At 44.1% G+C, this 15,012-nt stretch overlaps 1 protein-coding gene across 1 annotated transcript in view; it reads right to left on the reverse strand.

The window, feature by feature from the left end:
• The window catches only part of MYH9 (myosin, heavy chain 9, non-muscle), an 84,663-nt gene that overhangs the window by 39,734 nt on the left and 29,917 nt on the right, over positions 1–15,012 (reverse strand). The window contains exons 3-5 of the mRNA XM_015410200.1: positions 13,538–13,694; positions 6,263–6,290; positions 5,778–5,871 (exon numbers count right to left, since the gene is read on the reverse strand). Of these exons, the coding sequence (XP_015265686.1) occupies positions 5,778–5,871; positions 6,263–6,290; positions 13,538–13,694 (279 nt within the window). The remainder of the gene's footprint in view (positions 1–5,777; positions 5,872–6,262; positions 6,291–13,537; positions 13,695–15,012) is intronic.

Here is a 15,012-nt window from a genome sequence, read left to right on the forward strand (position 1 = left end):
TGGTTCTCCAGATTAGAGTCCACCACTCTTGACCACTACACCAAACTGGCTCTCTTACAATCAGCAGTAATAACACCACTCGAAACTTCATTGAGACAGATAATTTCTTGCAGGGGCTTTTACTAGATTCTTGCCTAGGCAGGCAGATAGCATGCCAGTTGCTACAGTCACAAGAACACTGTTGAAGCTAACCAACTATGGTGTGAACCTGACAGTTCAGACTGGTCTCACCCATCTGACTGGAGTGCAAAAGAAAGGCCTTTGTCCCATTGCTATTAATGTTTTACACAGCCTTTAAAGTAGTCCATGTTCTTCACATGCCCTTTTACATTTACAACAACCTCGTAAAGCATGCCAGTATAGTTCTCGTATCACAAGGAGGCAAGCTAAGAGCTTATGATTGCCCAAGGAGCAGCTAAGATTTGCACCACATGTTCCCATCTCATGCTCTGAAACACTGCAGTTGCTCCCTTGAGAAGCCACCAAAAGTGCCCTTGCAGCACCACAAAAAAAATATATATATATACCACACCTCTGGTGTAAACAGAGGGGGACTATTCCACTTCCAACAAGGAATGCAAACAAGAGCATTCAGATAGCAGAGATCACTTGAGAAACTACCATTTTCACTCCTGTTCAATGTGCCCCCTCTGAAGAACTTTACAAGGAGTGCAAACATTTCCATAAGAAACAGAGCCCCCCTCCCCAACTTTAACTTGATGGTTTATTCAAGAAATGCCTTTGACATCTGGCCTGGAGTTCTTTATCAGGAACAGACAGGGTTGTCAAATCAGAGCTGGGAAATTCCTGGAGATTTGGGGGTGTAGCCTGGGGAAGGGAGGGAGCTCAGCAGGGACATGACGCCATACTGTCCAGCCTCCAAACCTGCCATTTTCCGGGGGGGGGGGGGGACTGATCTCCATTTTTTGGGAGATCAGCTGCTATTCCAGGAGAAATGGCAATGGAAGTTGGCAACCCATGCTCTCTGCACATATAACTGTAGCGCTCCATTACAGTTCTTTAACTCAGCACATATTACCTACTAGAACTTCCCACTTCACATACTCCCCCCCCCAACATCTTTCAAGAGGACTGGTGCCTTATGGCATTGGTCAGATATTGCTCTTCTTGTGCTTCCTGGGCAACAAAGAGACTACTGCTAGAAGAGCTAATGGATTCAGGCTTAAAAATATAACATGAAGACAGCACAAACTTCTACTGGTCTTAAGCTGCACACAGGGGGGGGGGGGGGGGGGAGAAAGAGGACAATCATAACCAAGTTTATTCATGTCACCAAGGACTGCTGTGCCATGGGAAAGATGCAGGCTAGGACAGCTGCAATCCATCAAAGACCACCCCCATCAACTGTGCTGAAAGCAGCAAAAACTCTACTGTGCTCTAAAACAGTTTATTTTGTCGGCAATGTAGATTTTCCCGGCTGTAGAGCTTCCTGGCTGTTACGCATGTATGTGTGGTAGAGCAGCCCCTGCCCTCCTCTCCCTCCCCAGATTCTCCTGTTTGATCCTGCAGTGGAGTCCTAATCCTTTGTTTGTGACTGCAGTCTGTTGCTATGGCAATGAGTGATGTCACAAACTGAAACTTTACAACTTCAATGCAAGGTCAAGATCTGAAGAAAGGGTGCGTTTAGGCAGCAGCTGAAATATTTCAATGCCACCATCCAGTTTTCGGCTTAACAATACAGCCATGTGGGCACTGACTGCCCGAGTTGCCTTATGCAGCCAGCATTCACGTCACTGTATCTTCCCCCCTTGAAGAATGGAACAAGAGAATTGGCAAGAGACATGAACTGGTCGCGGCTTGGGCCAAGCTGCAGAGGGTGTGCTTCTGAAGGTGGAGGCAGCACAAGCAGGGGCATCCCTCTTGAAAAAGGCAGTCAGTGAGGCATCTGAAGTGGCAACTGGCTGCCAAACAATAACCAGATTAAATGAGCTCACAGCTTCTCAGTGCAACTTCATACTGCGATAGCCACTGCAACTCTAGGCTGAACATCATACTTTTTCCTGATGCACGGCTTCTGCCTGTTCTATAAAGAGACTCGGAACAGGCATAGCATCTTTAAAGGGGAACCCCATGTTCAAACTACCTTGGGATCTCCTATCTGGAAGCTCAGTGAGGAGGGCAAGAGCCAGAATCCTGTTCCTGATCTCATACTGACAATCCCAGAGCGAACACAACATCCCACAGCCTCCAGCCGACCTTTAACGGCAACCCAAGCTTCCTATGCAAAATGTTCACCAACGTGTCCTGGTATTAGTATTTAAATAGCCAACTTTATAAAGCAGATGCTGCTTCTGTAAAACTTTAGCTGTACATAATTGCTAAAGTAAACAGTACCGGGCAAAAAATAGACTGTGATAACTCTTAATGCAGGAGCATACAGAATTCTATAGAATTAAGGACAACCTAATTTTCACACATTTTTCCAGAGTTCCTGCAAGGGCCAGAGCACTAACTGCAATTGCCAGAAACGACTCTCTTCAGTGGATGGCTCCATGCATCAGATGTCTTCATAAGGTAGCAGTGAAATCTGGGCAAATCTATGGAACAAACCTGTCCTTTGCATGGTGAGAGGCACCACAGGCAGCTCTGCTCTTCCACCCCTTCCCAGGTGGCAGCCACTGGATCTACACTGGCCCTCAGGGTGGCCCATTAAGCCTTTGCTGCTCCACCCATATGAATTCAGAGAAAATAATCTCCATGCATTTTAAAAATGCTCTGCGCTGGTCATGCATGCTGTTGCAGCCACAGACTCTGTCCTTTCAGCCTCACTGTGGGGGTGTACAGACCTCTTGGCCTTTCATGGTTTCAAAAGATTTTACACCAAGCATCTTCAAAATCTGGTCACACAGCAGGTCCAAAGACTTTCCCTCCAGGAAAGAAATCAGAAGCAGCACCACTCTTGGGAGTCTTCTCTCATCGTCCAGAAAGGGCTTTAAAACGACCTTCCCTTCTGACAAACCAGAAAGGGGGGGGGGAGGTTTCAGGGTGCCTGAGGACAGTTTTAGATTTTCACAGTTCGAAAAAAGATTCAACAAAATCTATTGAAGCAGCCAGTAAGACTGAGGCTCTTCACCAGCAAGGCAGCCCCACTGGTAGCAGTAAACTTGGGGGATGGAGGAAAGTGCCGTCAAGCCACAGCCGACTTACAGCGACTCCGCAGAGTTTTCATGGCAAGAGATGTTCAGAGGTGGCTTGCCATTGCCTCCGTCTGTGTAGCAATCCCAGACTTCTTTGGTGGTTTCCCATCCAGGCACTAGCCAAGGTCAACCCCGCTTAGCTTCAGAGGTCAGGTGAAACCCAGCTTGCTTGTGCCATCCAGGTCAAGGCAACCAGCAACCTTTAGAAGTGCGAAAGCTGTTTGACAGTTCGCCCCCCATCCTCCGCCCCAGGGCAAGGGGCTTTGGACGCCTCTTTAGCAGCCAAGGAATTTAGCACAGGACCCTATACTTGCCTGAGGTAACAACCAGAGCCTGTTCCCCCCCTCAAACAAAAAAACACCACCCACTACTGCTCTTGAGAAACCCCTTCTCTAAAAGTTGGGTGACTGATTCAAAAAGCCACTTTACATTGACAAAAGAGAGCCATTTCCAGCAAGCTGGCCTTTTCAAAGCTCTCTTGAAAGTTCCTTGAGAATTCCTAATTCTTACAGCTGACTCCAAACCAAAAGAAGAGAGGCGCTCAGGTCACCCAAAGTAATCACACACAAGGGGGAAACAGCTATATTCAGATCCCTGGATTATAACATGAAATATGAACATAAAAATGTTTCTAAGTATAGCCACTGACAGTTCATGGAAAAAAGCTCTCAAGTTTTGGCATACAGAAATCTCTATGTTTGTTTACTTCCAGAAACTACTCATTAGAATGTGTGCACGCACATAGACACACCATGCACAGATTATCTATATAGTTGAGTGCTATAATTTATAGACACAGCATGCCAGTATCTTAAAGTATCAAGACCAAGATTTTATGTAGAGATTGGGAATACCCTTGCCATCTGGGTTTAATTATAAAAGTTGACAAAAGATAGCCAGCATTTCCCCATCTGTTTAAGTGTGGCACAGAAGTTCCAAGCTGGAACATACAGTCTGTGCAAAGGCTGTTTCTTCTTGACCTTTCCCAGAATCCTGCACCCACAGCTAGTACTAGTACGCTGGGTGGGTTGCAAGGCCTGGAGAAAGTCAGCCAACTCCATCTGGCCAGAACAGCAGGATACCAGATGCTGTATACCATTCCAGAGACGTGTCGCTGTGCCGCACTCAATGCGCTTGAGAAATTCTTTACAACAGATCTAAAGCAAAGTCCACAAGCATAGTCTGTAAGTGAGCAAAATGGGATTAATCTCCCATACAGAAATTCTGTAAAAAAGGAGAAGAGCCTGGTGCAAGTCAAACTGTGAACTGGTTTACACAATAGTTCTAGTGAGGAAAGTGACACTGTGGGAGTGAAAAGCTGCTACCAGAGGGGGGGAAAAGTCACACAATGGAGCAACACACGCATTCTTGGTGCAGAACGTGCAGTAAACGTGCAGCTCACCTACAGAGTCCCAACTGATGAGTTCGGACATAATCCATCAAGAGGAGAAGGGGAAAAAATAAGTGAGAATACTTCACAGATATCCCTCAGTGCAAAAGGCATACATGTATGAGGTCAGAGATCTCCTATGGTTGCCACCCGTATAACCAAAACAGAAAACTCTTGTGATTAAGTGTACAGTCTCAAATGGAAAAAAAAGATGGTCACAGCTGTACCAGTAGGGATAGTAAAAGGGTTTCAAGCTAATGCTACTATAAGGAGTAAAGTGGCATCAGCCTATGGGGGACTGCAGCATCCTCAGACCTTTTAGCAGATGAGAACAAAGCCAAGGTAGACTTAATTTTAAATCTGCTAAAACTTCCCCAAATTAGGTGGAAGCAGATTAGGAAGGTTATTAGACCACATGATGCGGTGCACCTATGAATTCATGAATTCACATTAGTACAAATTTGGTGCTTCGCTATCTAAAGTATCTCACAGAGTTAATTTATATGTACAGTTCGAATGCAGACGCAAAGTCCTTAGCAAGAATTCAGTACTTAGTTGCTGTAGATTTTCCAGGTTATGTTCAGCCACTGCTGATTTTTCAGGTTGGTCAAGTCTGCAGAAATAGCCTAACTCAAACAGGACACAGTATTTTGTCCCAAGATACTGAAAGGCTGGACAACACTTCCAATTACCATGTCAGATTACACAGGGAAGCCATTGAAATTCATAAACACAAACACAATTCCAACAGGAAAGAAGAGGGTTTAAAAATAAATAGGGCATGGTTTCCTGTCCTGAAAAACACAAAGGGCTCTACATCTGACAATAGCACTACAGATAAGATTAGAATTTCAACAGCCAATCCACATACAAAAGAACCTCCTCAGGAAACAGGAAACCTCCTCAGGAAACAATCCATATACAAAAGAACCTCCTCAGGAAAGCTCCTCCATTAGCATGTTCATAGCCTGGGGAACTCCTACAAGATAATGACTCAGCCCTACCCCACCTTCTGGAGGAGATATAAATTACCTGCCTACCAATTTCTTCTCACCTTGACACAGAGAGTACTCCATCTTTCTGTGTTATACCTCTGAGGATGCCAGTCACACTTACTGGCAAAACGTCAGGTTCTACAATGTTAAGACCACGGCCACATGATCCAGAAGATCTACAGCAACTAATGAATTCCGGCCGTGAAAGCCCTCGACAACAAATTCAGTACTTACTTGATCTTTTTTGGTCTTGTGTGATGAAGCAACATGAGCCAGATACTGAATGACTTTCTTTGTGTTCTCTGTCTTTCCAGCTCCTGATTCACCTCTGCAAGAAACAAAACCTACTAAATATATATATTTCAAAGTTACCATTTAGGGAACTGGGTCAACACATTACCCCAAATCCCATGCTACTGTAGTGAATAAGGCTACCACCAGTTATTTGGTTAGCTCCCAGTTCTCCAGCAATTTTCCTTTGAAAGAATACTTCTACTGGGGGGGCCATGTCTGCTCCTCTTTACCTGCTGTCAATCTTTCTCCAGTGAGAGGTAAGCTCATGAAGAACCCTGCAGACACCATTCAAAGTGCTACAGAGACTCAAGAGTGGCTTTCATAGAGCGACTACCCTACGCATCCTATGCATCAACGACCATTTCGCAATATTTTAACTGCAAATGCCTGTAATCAGCAACAGAAAAAATTATGCAAACACTTACGTGCAGAGAATGGACTGGTCCTCTCGATCTGAAAATCAAATCACAAACAAAGGGTAAGGTATTTATTTACTTGGAACATTTTTATATGCTGCCTTTCCACCCAATATAGACTTAAGTCACTTTTCATCCCTAATATCTTTAACAGAGAGCACACATAAGACTCTTTACACCCGAATCTGAATTCTATTCCATGATAAGAGGTTCAGCACGGGGAGATGGTAAACAGCCTGCAGCAACTTTGGTCACTTCAGATCACAGAAAGAGCTGAGCCTAGAATAGCCAGTTCAGAAATTCTGCTGTTGTTTATTGCCACCCTATTTTTCTGCACTCCTTTCCTGTGTATGCAAATTCTTCCAAAGTCCATGTAGGCAGCACTGTCACTCATTTTTGAACTTCAATTCTTCCTCTTATACTTACGATGTCTGTAACTGAGCATTAAGCTACATTTGTGAATCAAGATCCATCTTTTTAGCGTTAAGCCATGTGCATTCCCTCACTACAATTAGGATGAAAAGTCAAGCCAAAGAAGAACTGGGGATCAAGGTTTGTAATGTAGCCATGCATGTACATATAGCTCACACACACTACATACCCAGCAATTACTACCAAGATAAGGCTATTGCTGTAAAAAGAATACTTTCTTTGTTTCACTCACTGTGCCTGAAAAGTGACAGGTATGTTTTTGCACCCCTGAACCATTCAGATGGCCACGCCAGTTAAGGTCTCTCAGCGGTCAACAGATCACAAAGACTCGTGCCAGAAGGCTTCTGCATGACTGGGCATTTAGAGGGAGGATCAGGGGACTAACTAATGATTCACTTGCACATAGCCCCAGGAGATTTATTCAGCAGCACAGACACAACTGGGTGGTTCTATATCATGCAAGCAATTTCAGGAAGATTACTGGTTCTCTGAAACATCAGGACTCAGATTAGATCCTATGTCTCAAACGTTTATTGCATATCGCCATTGGCCATCACAATATAAAATATAAAAACAGTACAGAAATTGGCAATACAATGTAAAGAAGAAAATATGTAAACAAAGTAAAAGTATAAGTATTAAGATCAGGTTTCTTAAATAACATTCTAAAAGTACAATCATTCCATAGACCTATCTCTAGTTTTCCTTGCAGCATGGGCATAGAGTGTCATTCTATAGGAAACAATGGGACTGACATTCGAAAGCAAAAAGGTTACTATATCGGTGCCTAATTGTAAAGTTGTTAGAATTGGGTTAAAGAATTTAATTCTAGGACCAGTATACAGAGGACATTCTAAAATGTAGCGTGATAGATCCTCAACCAAAATTCCACACAGATACGTTGGTCGTACGGAGTTTTGAGATATCATCCATTTAGCAGCTCAGATGGCATGGTCTGAAAACGAAGAGCAGTAAATGTCCTTTGTATGCTGTAAACTGTGATAAGAGCCAGATAGGAGGGCTCTGGAGTGGGGCAAATGTCTGTTGACTGATTAACGATTTGTCAATTAGAGTATCTTCATTGTAAACCCGATTCCGCAGATGTGAGTTGTTGCCTGACGGGAGTAATAAGTCATCCAGGACTGTATATTTAGCAATGATGTTGGATAGTGTGCTAAGGTGGGCTGGGTTGTTAATTTGCAGGATATCGAAGCTAGAGTTGCTAAAGGAACTTGTATCAACTAGCTGATGTTTCTTCCAGAGTTTTAAAATTATAACGTGTGCACAAACCCTTATTGAGGGTAAGCTAAGGTCGGCTCGCATCATGGCTGCTGGTGTCCCCTTATCAGGACTCTTCGAGGCCAAAGGCGCTGAGGAACTATTGTTCCTCTACAAAAGGCAGTTTGTGTGTCACCACTTTCTTAAAAAAGTAAAGGATTATGCAGCAAGCTTGAGCAATACTTCAGGTAATGTTATATGGGAAAAGATAGATTCCTTTGCTCACAGACTATAATTTGAGCCAGGAGCCCACAGTTCTGTTGCATGCACCCCCTTCAGCCTGCAGGAGGAGTCATCCTTCATGGGGCAGAAAAGGCTCAGCATGAGCCAGAGAAAACATGAGTCAGCAGCCATGAGTCAGCAGCCTCCTTAGCTTGAGCTCCCCTAGGGGGAAAAGTAAACTCCTCAGTCTTTACAGGATCCTACCCATTCACAGAGAAGTAATCCGAGAAACCCCCCACCACAAGCATTCAAGCGTGGCAGTACCTTCCAGCCCTTTATTGCCCCCCCCTCCTATCTGTCTGCTGCAAGGCTGTTAGTCACCTCTTTAAGCTTGAAGGAATGTACCTGCAAGTATAGGCAAGTCACATGGCAGCATGCAGACACTACCATAAAAGGAAGCAGTCTTTTTGGAATTGGGGGGGGGGGATTTTCCCAGCCCTGTAGAGCACTCATCACTGAGATAGCTGGAATTCTTCTGTACTCTGACAATTGAGAAATGCTGCGTGGTGTCCTACTTCCTGTTGCTCAACAATCAGATTCCCCTTCCCCAAGCACATACCAGTCTAATGAGGTGTGGGAGGGGGGCAGTTGTCTGGTGCTTTCTCTACCTTCGACAGAGCAACTAGACATTCCAAAATATTACATTTCCCTTTCTAACGCAGCCTCTCTGCATCACAGACAGAATTACTGCTAGGATACCAAGATCAGAGGCACCCATTTCCAGAGGCTAAGCTGGCCAGGAGCAGAGGCAGACTCTACCTTCAGTATCTGGTTTGAGTGACAGACTTCTGCTAACCTGGATTTTGGGGTGGGAGGGGGGAATACATGCATCCTCAAGTGTTCATTACAGAAGGCAATTAAGAGGTAATTGACAGGAATCTACATCTGCTTTACATGCCCAGAGTTACATCTCTCAACTGCACATTTAATAAGTAACCCATTAAGTCTAATTATAGCAGTGATTCCATATCACAGAGAGCAGCAAATAGAAAAGCTATTGCCTGCGAGCCTAACCAAACCCCTTTCCGAGTGTTCACAAGACTTGTCTCAAGCATGGAGAGATTCAAGTAGAGAACACGAAAATTTAAAGACGCGTGGTTCTTACTTCTGAAGTAGCAGCAATGTTAGCTGGGGTTTGTTCTTGCAATAGCAAACAAAGAAGACTGTTGTGAAATGTGCTGGCCTGGAAGCTCTTTGAGGGGATACCAATATCTCTGATAACTGGCTAACAGACTGACTGTGATTCGCGCCCACTTCACCAGTGGAATCATCTAGGAGCACTTGAGGTAGACTGCTTAGCCTAACAAGCCTTAGCACAGTTCTATCTGTGAGGGCCCCAGGAGCCAAATCTGCTACATTACTCCATTCTCTTAAGCAAATACAAGTGCCAGATGCCAGAAGTTTATTAGAGACCTCTTAAATGTAGGCTATTGAGGCTCCCAAGTGCCAAGTAACTCTCTCAGGTGCTACTGTAAGAAGAGGACTTGATTTTTTTTTGGGGGGGGGAGGATATGCAACGTGCAGTTCAGGGCTACACAAACTCAGTTACAGAATATCATAACCAAGCCTTTATCACCCACTTCCTCTGCATGAGTTGAGGCTGCTTAGTGCCATAAAAGGAGAATGTAGCACTCACACAATGGTGACATCATCTCTCCAGCTAAGAGGAAGTACAGCTAAAAAGGCAAAAGGTTTGACCCTGGTTTACAGCCGTTTCACCAAGGCAGGCAAGCTACAGCAAGATGGTCAAAGTCTGCTTCCTAACCACAGGGGGGGAAAGAGAGGGCTCCCTGGTCAGCCAGACCCTCTGCTGCAGCTAGGACCTGCAACTGTAACAGAGGCAGACTGACAGACTCTGTGAAGGAAGATAAAAGTTATTGAGGGAGAATACAAGGGAGCAGAGCACACTGCTGAGAGTCCCTTCAGCCATCCTTCTCCCAGAACGTTTGCTATCTTCTGCCTTACCACCACCACACACGCCCCCCGGGGGGGGGGGGGGGGGAGATCCTGTTTCTTTGTCAGCAAGCCCCAACCCCCTTCTCTCTATCTGGAAACAACTTTTCAAGTGAGACTGCAGTGCTGACACATTGATATTTCATCCTTGACATCTCTTGCGCCTGGATAATAGAAGAGTATCAAGCAGAGGTGAAGGAGCTAATAAAGCAGAAGAAAGGTTTGAGAGTCAGTTTAGGAAAATCAAAGTCCATAACTGTGTTAGGGCCAAGGTGCTTAAAGCCAACATATGTGCACACACACGCACAGAGTCCAGAGGAAAATTACAGAAGCCTTATCCTGCTAGCGGCACACCACTGCAGAGGCAACATTTTAGAGCTTTAGATAAGTCTCCTTCACACCCCAGAAGTACTTGCAGTGGGTAGTAAAATGGATGCTGGCGGCTGTTCTTGTCAAACGGCCTTTGCCACTAACGGATGAAAACTGTTTTTCACACCACCCCCTCCCACTATGCTCACTGAAGACAGTTTAGAACCATTTTACAGCGCTTTAAGACCTCATTCCATTTCCTGCTGGAGGCATTTATTCAGAAAAGCAAATTAGTTTAAAAAAGGTAGTACTTTTTATAAACCACTGTTATCAATGTGTGTTTGTATATACTCTGGGTTTAATTATTTAGTCTGAGAACACCACTACAGTTGTTCATCATGCAATACAATGACCTGGAAAAAGATACGGAAAGAATGTTAGAAGAATACAGTTCCTGTCAGCGGGTTGGTATGTATTCATTCACTCTAGGTCATGTCCAAGCCAAAGCTAATGGGACCGCATCAGTTCTGTCTGCCTGACATTTAGAACCCACTATTAGTATGCAATGCGCCTTTTCAAAGAGGTGCAAACTTCTCTGTTATCACTCAAAGCAATATAAAAACACATGCCTAGTGAAATCCTCATACTAGTTCCCATGAGGGCTGCCGGGGATCAGTTGACCTGATCGATCTTAGCCTTCTGTTGCAGATGTAGCCCACAGGAAGAACCCAGTAACTCAGGTAAGCTCCTTTCTACGTAATCTGTGGCAGTACTGGAAGGGTTTTTCCTGTAGATGCATAGGTTGCCAGCAAGAATATTCTGCAACTGTACAAGTTATTTTCAGCAAGAATACCCAACTATGCTTTTTTCAGACTCTTGGGAAGACTTCACAATGTAGAGAAAAGCCGCAGTCAAGTGAACCCAGGGATGAAAGTAACTTGGATTTCTCAACTTGTACTATCATCCACCCCCACCCCCCCAAGAGAGAGAGACCTCAAAACAGAAGATGGGATGTATTACTTTGGCCACTTCCTTACCAGAGCAGCAGCTTATTTTCACCCTGAATGACCCCTACCCACACCTCCTGAGTAAGCACAGCTTCCCTGGCATAAGCAGACACTTGTTGCTACTGCAGATAACAGACTGAGATGGACAAGGTTAATGTGACCAATGCGGTGGACTGAAGATCACAACAGCTAAAACCACACTACAGTGAAGTGCCATTATACAGATATTTCCCCACTTTCAACAGAAAATGTGCAACAAGATGAATAATGAAAAAACAGGACTCCTGAGTGCTCAGTGACTTTTTTTACTTCTCATTCCTCATCAATACTCAAGGCAACACTTCACATACAAACAAGTTTACTTATGCTAGCTACAAAAAATACGTTAAATTAGAACAGAGGGACTACTCAGGGAGCATAAAATTTGGAGGAAAAACCTGAAGAATAATTTCTAGTATGCAGGGAACTTGCTGTTAGTGTCATTGAGAAGGTGACATCTTTCAAAGGCAAGCAGAGATGAACATTCCCTGCCTTAAGTATGAGGGGAAATGCGGGGAAATGTATACGAAAGTCATGGGTCACTGACAGCTTCTTATAAAACAATGTCCCATTAAGAAGCACTCTTTATGAATCAGCTCAAAACAGAAGAGCAACATAAACAAGCCTGGTTCGAAGGGATAAGGAATGCTACTATGCACAGCACACAGAACATCTCTGGCCACAACTTCATATGCAAGATTTGCAATATTTACGGTACATGAATAGAAAAAAGTAACTTTGAGTCTAGGTTCCAGAACCCTAAGGGCATAAAGGAAATGCAAGTTCAGTGAAGACTCTCCCCACTGCACGCTGAAAATAGCAAAACCCACCATAGGTTTCTTGTTCATCACTCTAGAGTTACCTCCCCCCAGTCTGCTGGCTTATGCCACGAACGGAAAAGAAGCAGACAAGAGGTCCTATGCCAGTGGGGTCTGAACTATTAAAGGAATGTTTTAGTACATGTTTAGGATTTAATTTTAAAGCATGTTCAAGTTATGGAATTTATTCAAAACATGCACAGGAGCCATTTATTGCAGTGCTACTGTACACTATTTCCACATTGGAGCAGCAGTTCCATTTCAAAGAGGGGAAAAGTGAGGAAACTGCTCTTAGTCACCCTCCCTCACCCATACACGTACAGACACCACAGACAGGCGACCTAGGCTTACTGTAAATATCCCACCCTTCTAAACAAAAGTTAGTGTACCATAAGCACAGCAAGCCAAGTGGGCAAGCTACAGCACCTCAGGCTCTAGCAAAGCCAGAAACACAACTGCACTACAAGACTTGTGCACCCAACCCTTCCCCCCTGCATCAGTGGGTCTCAAGTGGGGGAGTTTCTTCATTAAAGAACAGCTCCACTAGGCTGCCAGCAAGATGCCAGTTCTAGAAAATAAAGAGGCTATAGCTGCATTTACGAAAAGGTTCGAGCAATTCTGGTATTAGTTTAAGCCAGAACAAAAGCAATCCCCTTCTTCTCCTACACAGGCTGCAAATTAGAGTGCCTTAAATCAAATGCTGGAATCTAACCAATTAACATGCAACACTCCCTGCTCTGTCAGCTCCAGGAAACAAGCGCACCCCATGCAGAGAATAGGTCAGAGTCACTGGGCTTGCCATGCATCTTTAAGAAGGCTCAACACCAGGGAAGATTTCCTGCCTGTTAGGCTCTGAATGGAGACTAAGGCACGAAGGCTAATCCTGAACCTCTCTACTTCTTGCAGAGAACTTTCATCTTCTGTGCTCAGTGCAGATTCTTCCCATTCCACTGGCTGCTGCATCAAACCTCCCCCACGGATTAAGCAGGACTCAAAGCAAAGTAAGAATGCGGCCTGCTAGAGGTCAGAAGACTGTTGTAACTTTTTTTTTTATTCCAGCCAGACCTCCACCCCAACACAAAACCTTCACATGCTTTTCATCCACACTTGTTGACATTTCAGGGAAGCAAAGTAACTCTGGAAGATTAGCCTGCTCATTTTGGCACAGCAACCAACATGGCAAGAGTGTTGCTTTTTTTTTTTTTAATTGTGCTGCTTGTACTTACCTTGCATCATACTCCTGTAGGCTGTGTCTGTGATGGCATAGATGTGAGGGGGCATCTCATGCCTCTTTTTGCCTTTGTACATGTCCACAATCTCCTCAGAATAGATAGGCAAGTTCTTGTAGGGATTTATGACAACACAGAAGAGGCCTGAGTAAGTCTGCAAAATTAATTTCATGAAGAATTAGCTCAACAGTATGTGAGGTTTTATCATTTCTTCCATGCAGCTAGCTGTAAATCTTTACTCCCCCTCCCATCACCAAATAAGAATAATTACACCTAGGATAGATATGTTTATCTGGAGGAAATGCATTTACACGACTACCATAAGGCAATTTACACGACTACCATAAGTTGCCTTCCATTAACAAACATTTGAACTAACAACCGTGTCTGCCACTCACTACATGAATATGGCTCATCATCTTCCAGAAGACTGGAAGGCGCATTTGACTTAGCAATTTACTAATAAGATGAATGCAGAGGATCTAAGTTCCCAGCTCAACGATACACAAAGGAATAAGTATCATTTGACATTAAGATACAAAAAGAAAAAAGGCAATAGCTTATTTTCTTACATGCACAAGTTACATGTTAGCATGTATCTGAATATAAGAGAATACCCTAGCCCAGGGTTATAAACCCTGCACCAAAGTAGTTGAAGTAATTGTGACAAATTGGTTAACCAAATGTGCATATAGCTTATTTTGCAAACATTTTTCCAATAGCTGGGGGGGGGGGGCTTACTAGCTATTGAAGCACTCTTCCCAACCACCATGAAGCCTGCTAAGCACCACCACTAGACTATCAAGATTTTCTCAAGAACATTCACAAGTTTTCAAGGCTTGCTGCAGCTGTCAAAGATAATACCTTTTGATATATAAAAAAGAGGCTGAAAAACACAACTGTAAGCAGATTTAAATGTGAATATTGGATCCTTTCAATTTCTTCTCCTGCAGCAACTCCAGATAAGCTAGCAGGGAAGACCAGCAACTATAGGTTGGATCCAGTCATTTTCATTGATTACCCTTCCCGCTGCAGTGAAGACCATGCTCATATGTCATTCCTTAGGGTCAACCAGGAGCAGCGTTACTTGGAGATCAGTGGTCTGCAAGGGGGGGGGGGGGATTCCATTGAAACATTTAGTCCAAGATAGCCTCTTGGCAGAACATCAGTACAAATCATAATGGCATTTTTACCCTCCCTTTGCTCCAAGGAGCTCAGGGTGGCATACAAGTGTCTTCTTTCTTCTGCTTTGTCCTCACAATGACCCTGTGAGGTAGTTCCAGATGAGTAGCCATGTCAGTCAGCAGCAGCAGCAGCAAAATAAAAACGGAATCCAGCAATGCATCTGAATTGAGCTCCACCTCAAGTATTATGCTGGTATAAATTTTGTTGTTCTAAGTGCCACTGGATTCCTGTGAGGTAGGTTAGACTCATACAGCTGGGTCTCCCCACTCCTCATTAAAATTGCAACC

Source organism: Gekko japonicus, unplaced genomic scaffold (assembly GCF_001447785.1).
Source record: "Gekko japonicus isolate JY-2015 unplaced genomic scaffold, Gekko_japonicus_V1.1 scaffold933, whole genome shotgun sequence".
NCBI classification, from domain to species: Eukaryota; Metazoa; Chordata; class Lepidosauria; order Squamata; family Gekkonidae; genus Gekko; species Gekko japonicus.